Below are 22,697 nucleotides of genomic sequence, written 5' to 3' on the forward strand. Positions count from 1 at the left end.
CCACATTCTTTACATCACATTCTTCGATTGCCCAAACTTTGGTAAGATTTTCATTTACTTCATTGTCACGTGATAAGCACTTCACTTTTACAAATGAAGACCACAGGCGAAAAAGGCGCTTTGTCACTTTTTGAAGGAATTGAGATAATGGTGCCATCTATTAGAGCATTTCGCAAACTTTCATTCCCTATTACCGAACTTGCAATAAACGCGCTAAGTCTGGAGATATTTATCATTCAAATATTTGGGTACAGAGGAAAAAGGCGCCATGTCCATGCGACACTGGCGAATAAGGCGCTTTGTCAGAGTTGCACAGACATGTTTGGTTTTTTATTCTAGGTCTAGGATAATTTCGGCATTTTAGTCGTTGTTTTTGAGGGGTTATGTTGGTTGTTTAATTCGGTGAAAACGTGAGATCTTTAAGACAACAAAAAGTTAATAAGTTTAGTAGTATACTTGCCTAGTTAAGTAAGTATGTCGAGTTCGGAAAATAGTGAGAGTAACGTGTCTAATAGAAAAATCGAGAGAAAAACTAAAAAAAGGAAAAAATACGGGAAACTAACTGATGTGATGAAAACATTCAATTTAAGCAGCCATGAGATTGGCGAGGACTGTCTTTGTAGTCGATATAAATGTTTCCAGGCTGTTCCTGTAACAGCACGAAAAGAAATTATTCGAAAGTTTAATGAATTGAAATCAGTTAATGAACAAAATCTTTATCTATGCGGCCTAATGTCAGTTTTGTCAATAAAACAGAGAAGGCCCCGAAAAGCGGAACAACTTGCTCAATTTCACGATGCTTCCTATCATTATAGGATTCGATTTCATGACAACGAAGAATTAAAGGAAGTTTCAGTATGTCGTAAAGCATTTCTGTCAATACCCGGCATAGGTAGGAAAAAACTAGAAGTGTTACAAAGATCATTAAAAGAAAAAGGTGTAGCACCCATTGATAGTAGAGGCAAACACCATAACCGTCCTCATAAACTCTCGGAGGTGTCAAAAAACGTAATAAGACATCACATCAAATCCTTCAAGGGGAGAAAAACTCATTACAGTTTATACAAAACATCAAAGCTGTATCTTCCTGAAGAACTAAACGTTAAAAAGATGCATAATATGTTTTCACAAAAGTTTCCAGATGTTAAAATATCTTATGAAACTTATAGGACGATATTCTCTACAGAATTTAATATAGGATACGGATTTCCTAGATCGGACACTTGTAGTCAATACGACATAAACATCGCGAAAATGAAGGGTCTTGAATCTGAAAGATTCAATTTAACAACTAGAGGAATGACTGAATCTTTACAGTTTAGACAAGTAGAGAGGAATATCAGAAATTTGAAAATAGAAATTAAGCTGCATAAATTAAAGGCTGACCAATTTTACAAGAGGAAGAGAGAAGCCAAAATAAGTAGTCAACGAGTTTTATCTACTGAAGCAATTTGCTTGGATTTCTCCAAAAACCTTCCACTTCCCAATATAACGACCAATGACGTCTATTACAAAAGACAGCTATCTCTATATTCGCTAAATATTCATATACTTTCGACTTCTCAAGCAATATTTTATACATTTCCAGAAACTGTTGGAAATAAGGGAAGTGATTCGGTCAGTTCCTTGCTTCATCACTTTGTATTCAACTATCTCAACGAAGAAGTTCAACATTTAGAAATATTTTGCGACTCGTGCGGGGGGCAAAATAAGAACTATACTGTGTTCCGACTTCTTCACTATATAGTCCACGTTGAAAAGAGGCTACAATCGATAAAACTTACTTTTCCAATAAGAGGGCATTTCTATTTGGAGTGCGACAAAGACTTTGGTTTCATTAATCAAAAGAGCCGAGCTGAAGTACCGGAAGATTGGATTGAAGTATTCAAATCAGCTAGAGTTAAACCAATGCCCTTTGAAGTGGTTGAAGTTGAACAAAGCAATTTTAAGAACTGGACGTTCTTTTTTAAAGAGAGGTACAGAAGAAAATGTCCCTTTCCAACTCAACCGATTCGAGAATTAAATGAGAAGTCAGACGGAGTAACTTTTAAAAAAGACTTTATTTGTTGAAATAGGACGTTTACTAAACTAAAAACTTAAAACTATGGTGAACAATTAAGCCGAACAGCCTGAAGCTTTGACACGGTCTTAATGATTACGGTTGCAGCGTTACAATCGCCTTTATAAAACTTAATACTAGCGTCAGCAGAAATATTGGGTGCATCAGCAGAAGTACTAGGTGCATATATGGTTTAGGGATATTTCTCCTCCACCCTAAGTTAATTCAACGTCCTCGTTGATAATATTTTGAAGCGTTTTTAAGGGAATAACTTTAACATCTTTATGTTTTTTCCATTGGTAAAATATTACACAAAAAGCACAAATTAAAACTATAATACAAATACTAGTAATAATAACTAAAGTTAAGTGCGAGTTATTCTGCAAAAGTAATTCTTCAAATTTAATAGGTTCTAAAAGATCGTCTTGAACCTGACCTGGATTATCTAAGTGTTTAATTTTAAGATTTAGAGAAAAGTTGGTAATTTGTAAACTTGGTACATCTGGTAAAAGTGTGGTTACATTATTAATAGCTAGTGAATACTTTTGCTTATCAATAATTACATCACATTTACTTTGTAAAAGTGTACAGCCATCTATTAACACTTTTTCAAATCTAAAACAATCTTCATAAATTATTTCTGATGTTTTTGTACAGAACAATAAAGCATGTGCATGTGTTAATGTGTGAACTTTATAATTATTGTAAACTAACGCATATTGACAATTTTTGGATAAAATACAGCTATCAATAAGTGGGTTCGAACATATCCACTTGTCACTTATTTCGTTACAAACTTTATACCAAAGTTCATTACAATAGAACTTGCTAGGTGTAATCACAATTTGCGACTCGTTGTTGGGTACGGGGTAAACAAATTTTAAATCACAAGCACTCACTTCAAACACTGGTATTTTGATTGCAAGAATGACCATATCGTCCATTATTAATAGACCAGTTTTACAGATTAGGGTTAATTCTGTGATATGTTGTATAGGCCATAGAGCTTTTTTAGGATAATGAATTTTTAGATATTTCCAAATTTCATTTATTTCGCTTGGAGACAAAATTTCCAAATCTAGTGTTTCTAAGTGTGCAAAAGATATCATCCTTAATAATTTTTCCAATAGTTGATTTAGATCATTTATTTGGATGTATTGATCTTGTAAACACAAGTTTAATGTTAATTCATTCGATAGTTTTGAAAAACCCATTTTAATGGTGTTTGAATTTTTATTGATGATATCTAAAGTATCCTTGAATTTATTCATTATATTACCTGCAAAGGAACTAAGTTCGTTGATCTTATGCATCGAATTTAGTTGATTTCGCTTTAGTATATCAAAGTTTTGAGTAATTGTATCCAGGTCTTTATCGTCTAGGTTGCCCGTGATAAATTTAATACCACTTCCAAGAAAGTTTATTAGTCCTCGCTTCCTGCGATTTTTGCTTTGCATTAACTTTAGTTTCTCATAATTGCTATATGTATGGTTAATAAGCTTGTATGTATGAAAATATAAAGTGGTTACTGCTTTGTTATTTTGTTCATCTACTAAAGGTTTTAAAACTACAATGTTAGTTAAGAACTGAGATAAAGTAAACTTAATACTAGATATGTTAAATGGTATATACGTAGTATGATAATGGTTAGTAATAAGCGATGGGGATACATTTTCCATGTAGTACCCTGTATTAGGTAGTCGGTGTACTTGAAGGGCCTGCGTCTGAAGGATCAGGATCGGGAGGCTGAAAAGAAGTAGGATTTTTCCTAAGTCTTTTGATTTTTCTTAAATGAACGTTTACAGGTCTTGTTTTAGAAATACCTGTAATTTTATTTCTGTTAGTCTCCGTAACTCTCGTGCGAATGTATTGAGGATTCATTTTGTTACGAAGCGGGTTTTTTCTGTACACAGTATCATCCGTTTGAATGTTAGGTGTTTGTTCAGGATTTTTGTTTTGTTTTTGGGTGTTTTGGGATTGTTTTGTATGTGCTGTCTTATAAACATGCTCGTAAAAGGGTAAAAGTTCTTTCTTTCTTTTGTCGTTATACTGCTCATAAATAGTTAAATCATTATTTAAACTAGGTTCATTGAAATACGGACCGTACAAGATTGAAAAAGGTGAATGTCCAGTTGTTGAATGAATGTTTTGATTGTAAATTAAGATTGCCGATATCATGAGATTTTGAGGTGTTTCATCTGGATTTTGCATTTTTAGTACTCTTAATTTCTCAAGTATTGTTGAATGCAATCTTTCTATTGGACTGTTTGATGATGAATTTCCTGGTGTAGTGTAATGAATTTCTATATTAAATAATTGACAAAATTCTTTGAAGGTGTTATTCTGAAATTCTTTACCTTGATCCGAAACTATTTTTTGAGGAGTGTTATGATGAGCAAAGTAATGTCTAAGTTTATTCAAAATTGTTACAGCGTTTTTGTCTGTAATGTAATATGCTTGGGCGTATTTTGAAAAAGAATCAATGATGGTTAGGAATTGACAGTTCGAAAATTGGAAAATGTCTATGTGAAGAGTTTTAAAAGGTTTATCTGATAGTAGTGGACCTTCGAATGCAATTCTATACGGGTGTCTTTCGTATTTATTTTGTAAACATATTTCACATTTATTTATGTAATTGGTTATTGATTCTCTTAATTTTGGCCAGTAATATTTTTGTTTAAGGTGGTTATAGGTCTCAGTTATACCATTATGATTGTGTTGATGGTATTGTGAAATTATTTCTATCTGCTGTTCTGTATTCGTTACATCGGTTAAGTATATGTTTGATAACACAAGTTTAGCGGTGGTATTTAAATTTGCAGCGATTAATCTTTGAAATTCAATCCGTAACTGTGTATTCGGAATATGAACTGTAAAAGTCACGTCTGGTTTAATTATTTCTTTTAGGATTTTCAAAATATGTTCTTGTCTGTCTTCTTGAGAAATGCGAACAAAGTGATGATTTTTATTAAAAGGTCTTGTGAATTTGTGTTCGAAATTTTTGCCGTAATCGATAATTAATCGATTAGAAGCGTGATTTACTGGTAATTCGGAAATAGGAAGGTATTTTCCTTCGGGGTCATTATTTGAGTGAACAGTGGTATCAGTCAAAGTTTCATTTCCTTTCCTTTGTTTATCAGTGGTAGACTGTGGTGTTGTGTTCGGATCATTTTCATTAAGGTATCCTTGATTTAACACATAGTCAGCTAAGTCAAAGTCTGCAAGATTTGCAACTGTCTCGTCGGTGTTAGGTACAATCGACTGCAACTCGTTATCAACGCAAGATCGAGTTTCTTTCATATTAATGTCTATCCGAGACAATGCGTCGGCAATGACATTTTCTTTTCCTTTTTTGTACTTTATTTCAAAATTGAATTCTTCTAGTTTTAATTTCCAACGTATTAATCTTGAGTTTGGTTCTTTAATTTTTGAAAGCCAAACAAGAGGATTGTGGTCAGTTTCAATTACAAATTTAACACCATAGAGATAGCAACGAAAATGTTTAGTTGACTCTACGATTGAAAGAAGTTCTTTTTCTATAGTAGAGTAATTTTTCTCAGCAGAATTGAGAGTTCGAGAGTAAAAAGCTATAGGATGGTCGTTTTGAGATAAAACACTACCTATTGCTATATTGGATGCATCAGTTGTCAATTTGAAAGGTTTGTTAAAATCTGGATATTGAAGAACAGGTGAATTACTAATAAGTTCCTTACATTTGTGGAAAGCTTCTTTAAATTCTTGATTTCCGATATAATTTTCACTTCCCTTACGAAGGCATTTTGTCATTGCAAAAGTAATTTTAGAAAAGTTTTTAATAAACCTGCGATAATAACCAACTAGTCCTAAGAAAGCCTTTATCTCTTTTTGAGTTTTAGGAATTGGATATCGTTGGATTGCTTCGATTTTTAGAGGGTTTGGTTTAATACCTTCGGACGTTATAAGATGTCCAAGAAAAGCAACTTCTTTACGCAAAAATTCGGATTTATCTAATTGAATTTTGAGATTTACTTCTTTGAACTTTTTGAATATAATTCTGATGTGATCAATATGTTCTGATAGAGATTTCGAAAATATTACTACATCATCCATATACACAAAACAAAATCGGTAGAGATAATCACGTAAAATTTCATCCATCATCCTTTGAAAGGTCGCTGGCGCGTTTTTTAAGCCAAATGGCATGCGCAGATACTCATAATGTCCATTATTTACTGAAAAAGCTGTTTTTTCAATAGATGAAGGATCCATTTCAATTTGATGAAAACCTTGAGCTAAGTCAAGTGTAGTAAAATAAGTACATTTACCAAGATTATCTAAAATTTCTTCTATTCTGGGTAATGGGTATTTTTCTTCAACAGTAACATCGTTTAGTCTTCGATAATCGATAACCATTCGAAATTTCCGTTTTCCAGATGCGTCTTGTTTTTTAGGAACTATCCAAACAGGGGCAGAATATGGTGATATTGAGGGTCGAATAATTTTGTTGTCAAGCAGTTTTTGAATCTGAGATTGAATTTCTTGATTCATGCTTGGGGGGTGTCTAAAGGATTTTACATAGACTGGTCTATCGTCTGTAGTTCGTATGAAGTGTTTTGTTTGACTTGTAAATGTCAAATCACAATCTTCATTGTACATTATCTTTTTAAATTCATGACATAGTGGTAAAATTTTTGATTTTTCTAGATGAGTTAAATGATCAAGTCGTAATTGATGTTCAGGGTTAAATTTTATATTACTTGTCGGTGGGTCAAGTAAATCGAATTGGTCTTGTGGGATTACCTTTATTCTTTGATGGAAATTAACTTGTACATTTGGTGTTGGATTAGGAACTTTACATAAACCATTATTTACTTCAACTAGTGAGTCTGGTATAATATGTTCATTTATGTTAAAAGATGGTAAAATTGCTGTACCTTTTTCATAGTTTACTGGTATGACTAAAAAGTTGTTGTTTAAATTTTCTATTGGTCTAGTTAGAGGTTTGTTGTATGCAAGAGAAAAGGGGATTTTTATGCCATTAAGGGTTAGAGTTTTAGTTTTATAGCATAAATTAGCATTTAAGTACTTCAAATCTCGTGTGCCTATAAGAGCATCAAAATCATTATGCCAATTTAAAACACGAAGCTTAAATGTGTAGTTGATACCTAATTCTTCTAGCAAATTTAATTTTAAATTCCTATTTTCTTGATGGATTTGTTTACAAGAAATTATTTCGAAAGGTTCAATGTACATATTATTTGAAAATAATTCTGCAAATTTTGGTGAAATTATAGAATCGGATGCTCCGGAATCTATAAGAATTGTCATTTGTTTTCGGGGTAGTTGGAAGTAAGGCAACTCAATCATTTGAGCGATATTATTTAAGTCAAGGGTATTTCCGAAGCTGCTTTCTGAAAATTTTCCTTATTTATTTCCTCTGTCTCTTGACAAGTTTCATAGTTTGTGTCACAATAATTTTGAAACGCAAGGTTTTGTTCAAAATCATTTTGAGGAAAAACGTCGTTTTGCTGTTGAAGGTAATTTTCATCAGATTGATTAGACATAAAGGAGTCCTCATATAGGGGAGTCTGTGAGTTAACTTCAACGTTGGTAAGTTCTTGAGATATAAAGTTACGTGGTCCTGTAGGAATAAACGTATTATGTCTCACTAGGGGTTGTCTTTGTTGATGTAAGAAACGAGAAGGACCGGCAGTTGAAATAGACATAGGTGTAGGTGTATCTTGTCTAGGTCTATTTTGTTGAGGTGTTTGTCTTGACTTGCCAAAAAATTGTGAGTTTGTGGGATAATGTCTCGGAACAAATCTAGGCTGAACATTTATAGGTTGACTTGGAAAAGGTTGAGGTCGAATTTGGTATTATGTTGATTTGTATGAGGGTTAATAAAATTATTATTAAAACCTCTGTTATTGTGATTTAATGATTGGTGTGGTTTTTCCATATGATTTCGCATAGGAGAATGGTTGTTAGTAAAATTTACTTGAGATTCAATCATATTATAGTTAATGACATGTTGAAGAGCAGTGTCTAATGTGTTAGGTCTTTGTATCATTAACATGGTTTTTAAAGTTTGTGGTGAATTTGCAGTTAGTAATAGAACAGATGTATTTTCTACTTGAGAAAGTAAAGTTGTCTTTGAAGTGACATCGGTAACTTTAGCAATAATTCGTTGCACAAAGGTTTTTAATCGGTCAACAAATTCTAACATTGATTCATTTCTATTAATTTTAATGTATTGCATTTGTTGCATTAAAACAAGATAAGTGACTGGATCGCCAAACTTTTGTCTAAGTGCTGCTCTAATAGCAAGCCAATCATTTAAATCTGGTCTAGAAAGATAGAAATTTCTAGCATCATCAACTAACTTTGATTTAATTGCAGCTGTTACGAGCTGTTTTTGGGCTTCACTATTGCCGTAATATAATGCATAAAATTCGTCGATAGCTAGAATAAAGCTTTCAAGGTGTTCTTGTTTGCCAGAGAAAGTGGGCAAAAGAGAGGTATGGAATCTAATATTTTCCATTTTAAAGTTAATATTATTACTACTTTGTACCTCCTTACTTGTATGACTAGAGTTCTCTAAAATTAAGTTGTCAAATAAATCTACTAATTCCTTTTGTTGAGGATTTGAATCGTATCTTGTTTTCTCTTCGCTATCTGAGCTTTCGTTCTCACTTGAACTTGAATCTGAACTGTTTCGTTCTTTTACTAAACCTAAACGAGCCCTATTTCTATACAAAATTTCTTTTAGTCGTTTTGACGCTTGAGACATGAAAAACAATGGTCATTCAGCAAAAACTTACAGTAGAGTCAAGGAAGAATCCATAAAGCCTGTACTGCAGCGGTTCACAACCATAGGAGTCCTATAAAGGCGTGGCTGATGTCCTGGGGTTTTTGTTTGTCTTGGAACGTCAATCTTCGTCTTTTCGGGGTGACTTCTTGGTACTCTTCTTACTTGGAATAATACGACGTCGCGACGAATACCGTTTGGTGTAGCACGTTACACGTACAAACAAAATGTCCCGAAAAATTGGTTACAGATAGTGCACTAAGATTTAAAAACCACTTTCGCACAACGGAATCCGATAAAGGGCGAAACTGCACTATCCTACCGGCTGCGCCAATTAAATGAGAAGTCAGACGGAGTAACTTTTAAAAAAGACTTTATTTGTTGAAATAGGACATTTACTAAACTAAAAACTTAAAACTATGGTGAACAATTAAGCCGAACAGCCTGAAGCTTTGACACGGTCTTAATGATTACGGTTGCAGCGTTACAATCGCCTTTATAAAACTTAATACTAGCGTCAGCAGAAATATTGGGTGCATCAGCAGAAGTACTAGGTGCATATATGGTTTAGGGATATTTCTCGAGAACTAAAAATAGTTAAAGAGCATCCTCGCCTAATTTACTACAGGACTACATATAATGGGATGTGGGAATCCAGCCCTGTAACAGACCCAAAATTTAAACCTACTCAAAAGTGCAGAGACGGAGAATTTGAACTGCCCGATTATTTATACAATGGTACGTAAGTTTTCTACTGATAATATTACAATGGTATAATCATAATTTATTTAAAAATTTTAGAGCTTTTGAATTTGAAAAAATTTTGTGGGCCCGAGGCGCAGAATTATTTTTCCAATATTCCACATTCAATAAATTAAAATACCTGAAGCCTCTCTGACTCGAAATTAGTTTATAGTATCATGCAGGGTAAGTTTTCTATTTAAAAACAAAAAAAAATTAATAAAAAATCCTGTTTTTTAATAGATCAAGCATGCAAGTATTTTGCTGAAAACACCATTACTTGAGTGTTCACTTAATGACATGGCGCCTTCTTAGAATGTCGCGCATGGACATGGCGCGTTTTTCCATTTTTTTTTATGACGTCAAGTGAAAGAATGTTGTTTTTGTAAACCACGCTACATGCTACATTAAAATCTACCTAATAGGTGCTACTACAAATGCTGAGTCGTCATTTCTACCCTAGTTCAAAAATCTAGTTAAAATTTAAACAAGACTGTAAGGAATTAAAACCTTTAAACTGGTTTTTCTCGAAATCGATTTTTTTGGCAAAGCGCCTTTTTCCCCTGTGGTCTTCAAATCGAAATATTAATGTCACCTCCTATTAGCCAGCCTAATTTGCTAAATTGCCCAATTTTCCCAATTTAATTTGATTGGTTAGCAAAATGTCATAAAAAATACTTACACCACATAACATGTCAATATCTTTACTGATGTTAAAGTCAGGATCGGCTAGATTTACATGCTCCGGTATCGAAATGCAACTTGAATCAAATTATCTTATCGGCATCGCTTCAGTAATTTTCGGTAAACTAAACAATTTGCTTCTGTTTGGAAACTCCCGATGCGTGATTTTAATGTACACCTAGTTTTATATCTACCTTGCAAAAAGGTATTACTTCCAACACCCGAAACAGAATAATTAAGTTCTTTTTTATGAAAACCAATTTTATTACAAAAGCTCCCAGTAATGAAATTTGATTCTGAGCCTTGATCTAGTAAAACAGTCGCCTTAAACTGTAATCCTTTATTTAGGATGAAAACAGAAGTAGTAGACGTATAGACGTATGGTTTTCCCAAATTACGTCACCGTTACGTCAAAAAAGCTCTGCTCGGTCCATGGAGCGCGAAAACAAATGCGGCCAAGGTCATCGTTGCGTTGAATACTGTTTCTATCTTCAACCGGGTCGTGATTATTCGCAATGTTTATGTGCTGCCTTCTCTCGTCTGCTCGAGCCGCTCGGCCTGCGTTTATTTCTCTTGCTGCAGCACATATTCTACAATTTTCAAATGCATGTTTTGGATTCAAACAGTTTAGATACAGTTTCAGCCTTACCGTTTCGTGCTTTCTTTTATTAGGATCAAATTTTAAAAATGAATTGCATTTAAATATTGAATGACTTGATCTACAGTAAAAAAAAATTGTTATTGCTATTTGTTAGTAATGAGTACGATTTGTTGAAGTTTTGATTAAAATTTCTATTATTGTAAGTTTTATTTTGATTTTTATTGCTTTTTGTACCCACAGTTTCAAGATTCTCTAATAACTCACATTCTCTTTAACAAAATTGAGCAAGTCCTCAAAAGAGGGTAGATCAGGATTAAATTTTTTAGATTCCCAATCCTTACGAGTTGGGTGGTCAAGTTTTGTAACCATTAAATAAACAAGTAACACTGACCACTGATCTGTGGGTTGATTTAATGCTTTTAAACCTTAAACATTTTTATGAAATAAATCAAATAAGGTACGCAATTCAGTGTGTGATTCTTTGACTACTGAAGGCGCTTCAAATAAACCATTGACAAAATTAAAAATAATTAGTCTATTATTTTCGTATATGTGTTTTAACATGTTTAAGGCAATACTATAATTATCGTTATTTGTAGTTTTAATCGACTCTAACATTTTAAATGCATCACTTTCAAGATGTGCTTTTAAATAATAAAACTTGTGCAATTCATCCATTGATGAGTTTTGATCAATTATTGAATAAAATGCGTCTCGAAATTCCAACTTATGAATTATTATTAATGTCTGGTAATTTTATTGAAAACCCCGTAACATGTCGCTGGGAACTATGTGATTCCGGTAGGGAGATGTTATCAATTGGCTCTATTTTATGATGATTTGACAATATCAGTAAAGCACGCGCACTTATTTCATCAAATAAATCTTCAAATTATACATATTAAATATATACAGGGTGTCTAAAAAGTCTGGAATATTGCAAATATCTCGAAAACTGCTGATTTTATTTTTCTCAAAATTTGCGTCTTGTTAAAGTAAATAACAGCGCATGACGTGAGGGTGAAATGAGGTTCGCAAGTATACAGGGTCAGTCACAAAGTATACCAACTTTCTTATTTCAAACCTAACACACTGTATATTACTTCAGATTTTAAGAGTACTCATAAAGGCCAATAGGTAGGCCAGGGTAGCTTTATTTTAAATTGCAAACGATTAAAATGGTCTCTAACATCCGTCATTTTGTCTTGATTTTATAATTAAAATGTATTTATTTTTATAAGGCTTCGTCGTCGTTCGATTTATGTAAGTAAGTGTTATCAAATTGAGCCAAATTCAAGACTTACTGTTTTATCTGGTAGATTTTCCTTTTTGGTCTGCTTACTGTAACCAATGGTGATCGTCGTCACATTTCAATATACCAGCCGCTGCTGGAAATCCAGGTCTCCAGGTTTTAAATTCCACGAATGATGCGATATCAATGGTGCTGTTCCTAGATTTTGGGAGGCCATTTGAACATTCTAGCTCATAGAGTTGAGTACAGATGTCACCAGATGTGGCACAACAGCTATTGGGTTAATAGGTTGAACGGTTTGGCCGCTAGAGGGCGTCAAAGTTGACTCATTTTTTATGTCTTTTTTGGTGCATCTTTTCTTACAATTGTCAATAACTAGGTTATTTGCAACACTTTGTATAAACTTTTGTATGTCAATGAATAGCCAACGAAATAAGCTTTCTATTGACGTATAAAAGTTGATTGGTTAGTGCTACGGTTTCCAAGCTAGAGAGCGTCAAAATTTTAAAATGTATAATTCTTCGTTGTTTTCCAATGGATTTTATTTATGATTAAATTTAAATGGAAGATGTTTAAAAATTATTTATAATATAATTAGTACGAAATAGTATTTTTTTATTTGTTTACTTTTAATACTAATGCTAATAGTTCGGTAGCGGGTTAAAATTCAGGTTAGCTTAGTTAATTAGTTAGATTAGGTACTGCAAGTGTATATTTTATTTTTATTTTACATAAAATGGTAAATATCTCAGAAATGGATACAGATAGGTATAACCGGAAGTTTTGAATTTTTGTTTCTTATTTTAGCATATTGATTTAGTGACATAAAATAGAACAGGATACAAATACACTAGCTTCGCACAAGCTTGCCAATGGAAACCACGATTTCTGCCGTTAATAAAGTGAAAGAGTAAATAATTATTGCAAAAAGAGAAAATCAAATATATGTATTTTATCGTAAATGAACACTACAAAAACAGTAACTAAAACAAAAAGCGATTATCAAACTTTCGAAACAACACCCAAACTGAAAGCAGAAAGCTAGCTAACAAAACTGATACCTGAGTTTAGCTGTTACCTTTATTTAAAAAAGTGTAGTTTACGATTTGGGTCGTTTTATGACAGGACCTTCTTTTGATGGGCGCTCCCAAATAGAAGTACATATTTTTTAGTCACGAAGCTGAAACTGTTAGAATAATAAAATTATATAAGGTATTGAGTCATCTTTCATTTTTCGGGACTCACCATGATGATTTCGGTTATTTGAGAAGACCGGAATTTAGACATAGTTGAGCAATTCGAAGTTCAATGAAATGTTGCTTCTTCCTCTACAACATGGCAAAATTATATTTGAGATACGACGTATTGGTTTTTGGTTTCCATCGTCACTTTTATTAGTCTAATGGGCGTCATATTCTATTTTTAACAATGTTAATTCAACTTGTTTTCTGATTACAGTGCTGTTTCAGAAATTATGTTTTTCGACGACTGACTTTGAAAGTACCACATGTACGCTTCCATTTAACAGCAGAAAGTAGTTATTTGCCGCGCGCGAGCAGAAAATGAATCATTTTCTTTGACCCAAAAGAACTAATTCACGAACTAATTGAAGATAATCCCCAAATAAAGGATACTTTCGGCTCAGAAGTTGAGAAAAAGATTACTTTTGTAGCTAAAAAACCGTGCAAAAATCAATACAAAGACAACTGGATTTTACAAGCTGAACCTGCAATATTTAAATGGATAATCAAATATGAAAACCTAACTTTTGATCTCACCAGGGCATACGTTCAAGAACACACCAACTTAGCAATATGCTTTAAATGTTGTAATTTTGGCCATGTTTCTAAATACTGCAAAAGCGATTTTTGTTGTCACAAATGCGGGGGAAAACATGAACCAAGTAAGTGCCCACCTGAAACAAAGTTAGCTTGTCCAAATTGTAAAAAACTTAGGCTACCTGAACGAATGCATTCAGCCAGAGACAAAAAATGTCCTGCATTCATAAGAAAACTCGAAAAACAACGGGAACACACAAACTTCGGGGCAACAGCACAACAGGATTTTTTATGAAAGGAGCAACGGGGAACCTGCTAAGAAGAACAAGCTGAGCGAACACCGAAACTATGGGAATCATAGTAGAATCAGCATCATTCATCAAAATGTTCAATCAATCGGAAACTCTGTGGACGCAGTTAATCATCTACTCGAGGAATACACAGCTTGCAAATGCCTTTGCCTTACTGAACATTGGAAGAAAATGGAACACCTTAGCAACATTAATATAAACGGTTTTAAATTAGCGTCAAGTTTCTGCAGGGACCAAGGATATGGCGGCGTAGCAATATATTTGTATCCAGACATTAAATATCAAGTGCGTAATAAGATTAATAAACTTTCGGTAATTGGAGTTTTTGAGTGTGCTTGTATAGAATGTAATTTAGAGAACACAGCATGTATTATAGCAACCATATACAGGCCTCCAAAAGGTGACCTAACAGTATTTTTTAAAAAACTGGAAACCATGCTTGAAGAAATATTTAAATATATTCATGTGACTATTTTTATTGCAGGAGATTTTAACATAGAGCTTCTTGAAAGTAACAGTACTCGAACACAGATTTTGTCCGTTATGTCATCTTTTGGAATCTACCCCACAATTTTAGAAAACACTAGAATTACGTCTTCTTGCAAAAGCTGCATTGACAATATATTCACTAATATTCCGGAATCAAAAATAAATAGCTGTGTCTTGAACACTACTATATCAGATCACACGGCTCAAAAAATAACATTTTATCTAGAAAGAGACTGTTCTAAACGTTGTTATTATAAAAGATTTTTTAGCAAGGAAAACAATGAACAGTTTTATGAATTAATCGGCCAGCAGCAATGGTTGGATGTGTTCGACGCTCCTAGGTTTGATGTAGACCAACAATGGTCACTTTTCAGCAAAACATTTCTTGCAGTTTTTCACCATTGTTTTCCAAAAAAGTTATACAATCCCGATTACAATAGAAATTTCTTGTATAAATGTAATAATCAGGTTCAAGAGGCCAAAAATCAGTTGGATGTTCTGTTAATGTTAAAATGCCAAAACGAAAGAGACTATAAAGAAAGATATTCCCTGGCTAAAACAGAATATGAAAAATTGTTAATAAAAGTTAGGTCAGATCACTACAGCAAGAAAATAAATAATTCAGAAAACAAAAACAAGTGCATGTGGACGATCTTTCTCACCAAAATACCGGGGTTTACTGAAGAGACTGCGGACTCATACAACGAGTATTTGCTGGCCATTATTCCAGAGCTCTGCAAAGGAACTGGCCAAGCTCAATGGGATACGAAAATAAAAAGAAACGTGGAATCGATGCAGGTGAGACCAATCGGTGCCAGTGCACTAAAAAAATTAAGCCAAAGAGCAGTTCAGGTTATGATGAAATTCCAAGTAGGCTTGTATGTCAAACAATGCCAGCAATGGCTGAAATTATTTGCTATATTATAAATAACTCTCTGAAGGAAGGTATTTTCCCAACGAATCTCAAGTTAGCAGTAATTAAGCCTATATATAAAAATAAAGGAGATTCCACGTATTTTCAAAACTACCGACCTATAAGCCTGCTTCCAGCGTTTTTCAAGCTCTTTGAAATTGTTATGTGTAAACAGCTGACAGAATTCATGAATGAATGTAGTCTTTTAGCAAAAAGTCAACACGAATATATACAAAAAAGGTCAACTCAGACCGCCATATTTGCCTTCACACAGACAATACTCGAATACTTGGATGACGGGGACGTAACACTTGGACTGTTTCTTGATCTATCAAAGGCGTTTTGACAGTTTGAACAGAGACCTTTTACTAAAAAAGCTGGAGATATACGGAGTCAGAGGCAGTGCACTTGATTGGTTTGCATCATATCTGGGAGATAGAACACAAAGAACTTCTATCACTAAAAATGGTTTGATTTTTAAGTCTAAAGTATCTGATAATAAATATGGTGTACCGCAAGGTAGTATATTGGGACCAGTTCTATTTATAGTTTATGTGAACGATTTACATATGGAACTAGACAGCTCTCGTGATTACAGCATAACACAATATGCAGATGACACTAACCTCCTAGTAGGAGGAAAAAATTTAGACCAGCTATGTGATCGCGCTGAAACCCTTCTTTTCGTAACAGATTTATGGTTCAGTAAAAACAGCCTATACCTAAATCGCGAAAAGACGAGTCCTGTTTTGTTTAGATCAAAACTAAATAGAATTGTAGTACCCGAATCTCTCAATATTAATGGAAATCGAATAGAACTTAATAGGGCTACAAAGTTTCTAGGTGTCAACATTGACGAATTCTTAGATTGGAGTGAAAATATTGAGAGATTGGATGTCAAACTGAACAAAGCTTGTTACTGTATACGAGATGTAAAAAAGTACCTAGAACCGCACGCCCTCAGAACATTATACTTTGCAAACTTCGAAAATGTAATGAGATATGGTATAATCTTCTGGGCACCAAACAGTTCAGCACAGAGTATTTTCGTAATTCAAAAACGAATTATAAGAGTGATTTGTAACGTCTCATTTGCAAACCTGCAGGGGAGTGTTTAGAGCAAATAAAATACTAACTACTTTTGCGTTATATATATTTGAGGTAATTTTGTTAACTTATAGGAACAAACATAATAATACAGTATTGTTACGATTTTCGCGTGGGTTCACACAAAGTCAATTTAACTCAACAATTAATAACTTTATTTACACTTCAAAGCACTCCGTACAATAATTAACTCAGCTATTAAAAACACTACTACAATTCCACAATTACTCCGCTATTTAAACTTTACCGCGTTCCCAAATTCACTACTATTACGGTTGACACCGCGTCTTTTATATTCGTAAACCACGTTCCAGAATGACCGCGAAACGCTTCGCGGGTTGCCTTGACCATTCAAGAATATTCCAGGTAGCGCTTCCTAACTGTGGCCTACTTTAATACGCGCCCGGCCAGATATTGCGGCGCATCGGTTTCATCCCGAAGCGAGCGCTCGTTAAGAAGTATCGAGCATAGTAGGCCCAGACCGTAACACTGCCCCCCTCTTAAAGCTGATCGTCCCGATCCGCTTCATCTAATCCCTGGTATTTCTTGAGTCTGTCCAGATGGACAATTTTCATCTTGCCTTTGGGGCTGCGTTGGACTCTGTACACGACGTCGTTTAACCTTTTTACCACATTGTAAGGTCCCTCCCAAACAGGTGTTAATTTCGGTGATTTGCCTTTCTTCCTCTGAGGGTTAAACAACCAAACTTTATCATCCTTCTGGAACCCTCCCGAATTGGCCCTCAGATCATAACGAGCTTTCATCTTGTCGCTAGCTAGATTCAAACTTTCCCTGACCAGATCATGGATGTTCAGTAATCTGTCTTGCAACTCGTCAACGTAGTTCTCAATGTTCGTGCTTTGGCCTGTTGGAGATCCGAACACCACATCACATGGAAGTCGCAGTTCTCGACCAAACAGAACTTTAGATGGTGACTGTCCCGTTGAGTTGTGGACTGCTGCTCTATAAGCCATGAAGAAGAGCGGAATATGCTGGTCCCAATCTTTCTGATGCTGATCAACAACCTTTGAGAGATGTTGCTCTATGGTCTTATTAAATCTCTCGACCATGCCATCCGACTGAGGATGAAGCGGCGTTGTTCGGGTCTTCCTAATGCCTAGCAGGTCACAGAGCCTCTGAAAGAGCTTGGACTCAAAGTTTCGTCCCTGATCAGAGTGTAACTCCAACGGCACACCAAATCTACTGAAGACATTTTCGACGAGAATATCAGCGACTGTGCTGGCTTCTTGATTTGGAATCGCAAACACCTCAGGCCATTTGCTAAAGTAATCCATGGCAACAAGAATGTACTTGTTGCCTCTGTTGGTCTCCGGAAAAGGCGCAGCGACGTCTATGGCTAAACGTTCGAACGGCAATCCTACGTTGTACTGCTTCATAGGTCCCCGGGATCTCGTCTGTGGTCCGTGGCTAGCTGCACAAATGGAACATTGTCGACACCATGATTTCACGTCTTGGCAGTAGTTCACCCAGTAAAAGCGTTGCCGGATTTTGTCCAAAGTCTTATTTACTCCCAAATGAGCACCAGTCTTTCCATTGTGCATTTCCTCCAGTACGTGGTCGACCCTTCCTCTGGGAACTACCAGCTGCTTTTTTATCTCTTTTCCGTCGGCACTCTCCCAAGCTCTTTTTAGCAAGCCGCCTTCAACCACAAGCGAGTCCCACTGAGCCCAAAGTGCTTTGAACGTCAGGCCTTTGCTAGAGATTTCTTGCCATGTTGGTCTTGGCTCGCTTTGTTCCTTTCTCAACAACAATGGGCCTATGTCGCTGTCTTCTAGTTGATCCTTCCTAATCTCATCGGGACTCCATTCGTCATCGGTCTTCAGCTGAACCATTCTGATGGACACAACTCCTTCACGTTGTTCCGTTTTCTGGCAATGTTTGCAATCTTCGGCGCAAGGTCTTCTTGATAGAGCATCTGCGTTATTATGCAGCTTTCCGGGTCGATGCTTGATGTTGAAATTATACTGCTGGAGTTTTTCAAGCCATCTTGCTACTTGCCCTTCCGGTTGTTTCATTCCGAGGAGCCACTTGAGTGCCGCATGGTCAGTCCTTATCAAAAATTCCTGTCCGTACAAGTACTTGTGAAAGTGATCGACTGATTTTACTATTGCCAGTAGCTCTTTTCTCGTAACACAGTAGTTCCGTTCTGCTTTGGTAAGTTTCCTACTGAAGTATTCTATGACATGTTCTTCTCCGTTTTGGATTTGAGACAATACAGCTCCAATACCAGAATTACTGGCATCTGTGTCTAAAATGAACTTTCCTTTTGGTTGTGGATAACTGAGGATGGGACTGGAGCAAAGTGATGCCTTTAACCTTCTGAACGCCTGATCACATTGGGTATTCCAACAGTAGGGTGTTTTGTCCTCAGTAAGTTGATCTAGCGGAGCTGCGATGTTGGCAAATCCTTCCACAAACCTTCTGTAGTAGGTGGCAAGTCCTAGAAAGCTTCTGAGTTCGTGTTTATCCTTTGGTACTGGCCATTCTCTAATTGCTTGGATCTTCTTGTCGTCCGTCTGGATTCCGTCGACCGACACCACATGCCCAAGAAATTCTACTTGCTTTTGGAAGAACCAACACTTTTTGGCGTTCAATCGAAGATGGGCACCACCTATTCTAGCAAATACTTCTTGCAAGTTGTTCAGATGTTCTTCAAAAGTTTTTCCCATCACCATGATATCGTCCAGATAAACCAAGCAAGTCTTCCAGTTAAGGCCACGAAGCACAATTTCCATTAGTCTTTCAAACGTAGCAGGAGCATTACAAAGTCCGAAGGGCATCACATTGAATTGGTACAGCCCATTTCCAGCAGAAAAAGCAGTCTTCTCCTTATCTTGCTCCTCAATGCCAACTTGCCAGTACCCACTCTTCAAATCTAAAGTGGAAAACCAACAGGATCCTGCCAAAGTCGTCAGTGTATCGTCGATACGGGGAAGTGGATAGCTGTCCTTTTTGGTCACGTCATTCAGTTTTCGGTAATCTACACAAAATCTGCTTGATCCATCTTTCTTAGTGACCAGAACAACAGGCGATGACCAAGGGCTGCAGGATTCTTCTATAACTCCGTCGTCAAGCATCCTGTCCACTAATTCCTGCACTTCCTGTTGTTTGGCTATTGGTAGTCTCCTAGGTGGTTGTCGAATCGGTTGTGCATTGCCGGTGTTAATTCGGTGTTTTACAATGGTAGTTTTTCCCATATTGTTCGGTGTTCCAAATATGCTAGCATGGTCCAAAATCAGTTTTCGAGCCTTCTTCAGTTGTGGTGTTGACAGATGTTTCCAGGTCTTTTTTTTTTCCCCCAACTGCTCCTCCTGTTCTGGTAACCCATCGCAATTGGTTACTTTGACTACAGGCTCAAATACCGCAATAATTTCGCCTTTGTTGATTTTGACGTCGTCTGGAAAAATGTTTGCAACTCTAATTGGGACTTCACTTCCTCCATTTACAAGTGATTTCCCAATGAGGCATCTTCCTGGTCGGTCCGGGTTTCGTACAAGTCCAACACAGCTCCCAGAATTCTGCTCCAAATGTCCAATGATTATTTGCTCGGAATTGCCGCTTATTTTTACTGTCTGAGATGCCAAAACATTAATGGGTGACTCACAGCGGTGACTGGTTGACAGGATGAACTCTTCACTTCCAAACCTTAGGATATTTTGCTCGGGATCAAAAGAAAATCCATGTTGACGAATCAGGTCCATTCCCAGAATAAATTCATCTTCAATATCCGCTACTAACACGGTGTGGTAAAACGTAATCTTTCCAAGGCAAATCTTGACTGTTATTTCTCCTAAAACTTTAGCCGATTCTCCAGTCACAGTGCGCAGGAGAATACTTCTTCGTAAAGGCTTAATTTGACTTTTATCCACAAGGTTTGACCGGATCAAAGATACTGCCGCACCGGTGTCCAAAGTAAAAGTAACGTTCATCGCATCCACCTTCCATCTACGTTCAGGCTTCCCATTGATCTACCCAGGCTTCTGATGGAGATAATTCTGGGGGCTTTGTTTTCGCTAGTCAACATTCGCCCCGTAATGTTGACTAGTGGGAGTTTTCCTGGTCCCTTCTGGATGGTTGTACGTCCCTCGTTGGAGAGCGGGACGGTATCCTTACTCGACAATCTCGTTTGATGTGTCCGGTACGTCCGCATCGATAACACTCCATTCTCGTGATCGGGCGTGATCGTTCTAACTGTGTGGAAAGACCATTTCCTAATGCTGCCATTTGTTGCACTATTTGGCCGAACATTGATTCAATTTTATTCATTGGTGTAGCAGCATGATCGGCTGGCGGTTCTCTCTCCTCTTGAATAGTCACGGCCCTGATCCTTGGCTTTAAGTCATTGCACGCAGCTTCAACTTCCAGCGCTCGAACCAGTAATTCGCTGCTGTTGCTTCCTTTGAACATCTTCAGCATTTTCTTTACTTCCAGATCTCGAATCCCATCTACAAAATACTGTGCCACAAGTTCTTCTTGGATTTCATCCGGGACGGCTGGGTAAGCCAGATGCACAAGGCGACGAATTTCGGCCTCAAACTCTTGTAAATTTTCACCAGTTTTCTGCAGTCTTGCCTTTAATTGTGTTTGGTACACTCCTTTCCTATGCTGATCCCCATAACGTCGTTCTAATGCAGCTACTAATGCGTCATAGTTGCTTTGTTGGGCGATAGGCAGAGTCTGTAACAGCTCCAATGCAGGTCCTCGTAATGCCACCACCAGTGCTACAGCCATTTCCTCGTTACTCCATCGATTTGCATTTGCAGCGGCCTCAAATTGGAGTTGGTACGTTGCCCATGAAGTTTGACCGTCGTATGTAGGAGGCTTGATCTTGTTTCCAGTGATCACTGTAGAGCTGGGTCCTCTGCTGTCAATTTTCTGCTCTAAGTCGCGTAGCTTTATCTCAACATCATTCTGAATTTTATGAATGTCCTCCCGAACATCAATCTGAATTTTATTAATGTCGTCCCGAACATCATTAATGTCCTCCCGAACACCGTTCTGAATTTTATTAATGTCCTCCCGAACATCGTTCTGTATTTTATTAATGTCCTCCCGAACATCATTCTGAATTTTATTGAGACTATGGGTTACATACTCTTGGATTTCTGTCTTGGTCCCCGCTAGAACGTTCAATATTTCTTCGTTACGTTTTTCTTGCCGCTCTCTATCTTCTTGACGCATTTCTATATCTTGTTGTAGCATTCTTTCTTGTTGTTGTCGAATCCTTTCTTGTTCTTCCTTCTCTTGTTGTCGAATCCTTTCTTGTTCTTCCTTCTCTTGTTGTCGAATCCTCTCTTGTTCTTCCTTCTCTTGTTGTCGAATCCTTTCTTGTTCTTCCTTGTCTTGTTGTCGAATCCTTTCTTGTTCTTGTCGAATCCTTTCTTGTTCTTGTTGTCGTTCTTCCTTGTCTTGTTTAAGCATTGCCATAATAGCTGCAAATTGGGCCTCCATGTTTGCACTTTGACGTCTTGTTATTGGCATAAAATAAATTTAACACACCACTGTTCCGAAAATCTCTAGTCCGGTTCTGAACACAAGTCTCTAACCCGAAGTTTAGTTCCAATTCACGTCGCACTAAAGTCTGATCCCACTTCTGACACCAATTGTTACGATTTTCGCGTGGGTTCACACAAAGTCAATTTAACTCAACAATTAATAACTTTATTTACACTTCAAAGCACTCCGTACAATAATTAACTCAGCTATTAAAAACACTACTACAATTCCACAATTACTCCGCTATTTAAACTTTACCGCGTTCCCAAATTCACTACTACTACGGTTGACACCGCGTCTTTTATATTCGTAAACCACGTTCCAGAATGACCGCGAAACGCTTCGCGGGTTGCCTTGACCATTCAAGAATATTCCAGGTAGCGCTTCCTAACTGTGGCCTACTTTAATACGCGCCCGGCCAGATATTGCGGCGCATCGGTTTCATCCCGAAGCGAGCG

At 36.4% G+C, this 22,697-nt stretch overlaps 1 protein-coding gene and 2 long non-coding RNA genes across 3 annotated transcripts in view; 1 reads left to right on the plus strand and 2 right to left on the minus strand.

Moving 5' to 3' along the window:
* Positions 1-22,697, minus strand: part of LOC145738023 (uncharacterized) — a 207,219-nt gene that overhangs the window by 14,042 nt on the left and 170,480 nt on the right. The gene's annotated exons all lie outside the window — the stretch shown is intronic.
* Positions 475-2,070, plus strand: LOC145737871 (uncharacterized). The gene has a single exon (XM_081992713.1). It carries the CDS (start codon positions 475-477, stop codon positions 2,068-2,070), a length of 1,596 nt encoding a protein of 531 aa, XP_081848839.1.
* The window catches only part of LOC145737512 (uncharacterized), a 134,779-nt gene continuing 114,460 nt past the window's right edge, over positions 2,379-22,697 (minus strand). The window contains exon 2 of the long non-coding RNA XR_014180409.1: positions 2,379-3,558. This is a non-coding gene — a long non-coding RNA (uncharacterized LOC145737512). The remainder of the gene's footprint in view (positions 3,559-22,697) is intronic.

Source organism: Ips typographus, linkage group LG14 (assembly GCF_016097725.1).
Source record: "Ips typographus isolate SLU linkage group LG14, UJ_Ityp_2.0, whole genome shotgun sequence".
NCBI classification, from domain to species: domain Eukaryota; kingdom Metazoa; phylum Arthropoda; class Insecta; order Coleoptera; family Curculionidae; genus Ips; species Ips typographus.

Excerpts from the sequence above, each read along its gene's own strand:
- LOC145737871 (XM_081992713.1), top strand. The coding sequence starts at position 475 with ATGTCGAGTTCGGAAAATAGTGAGAGTAACGTGTCTAATAGAAAAATC.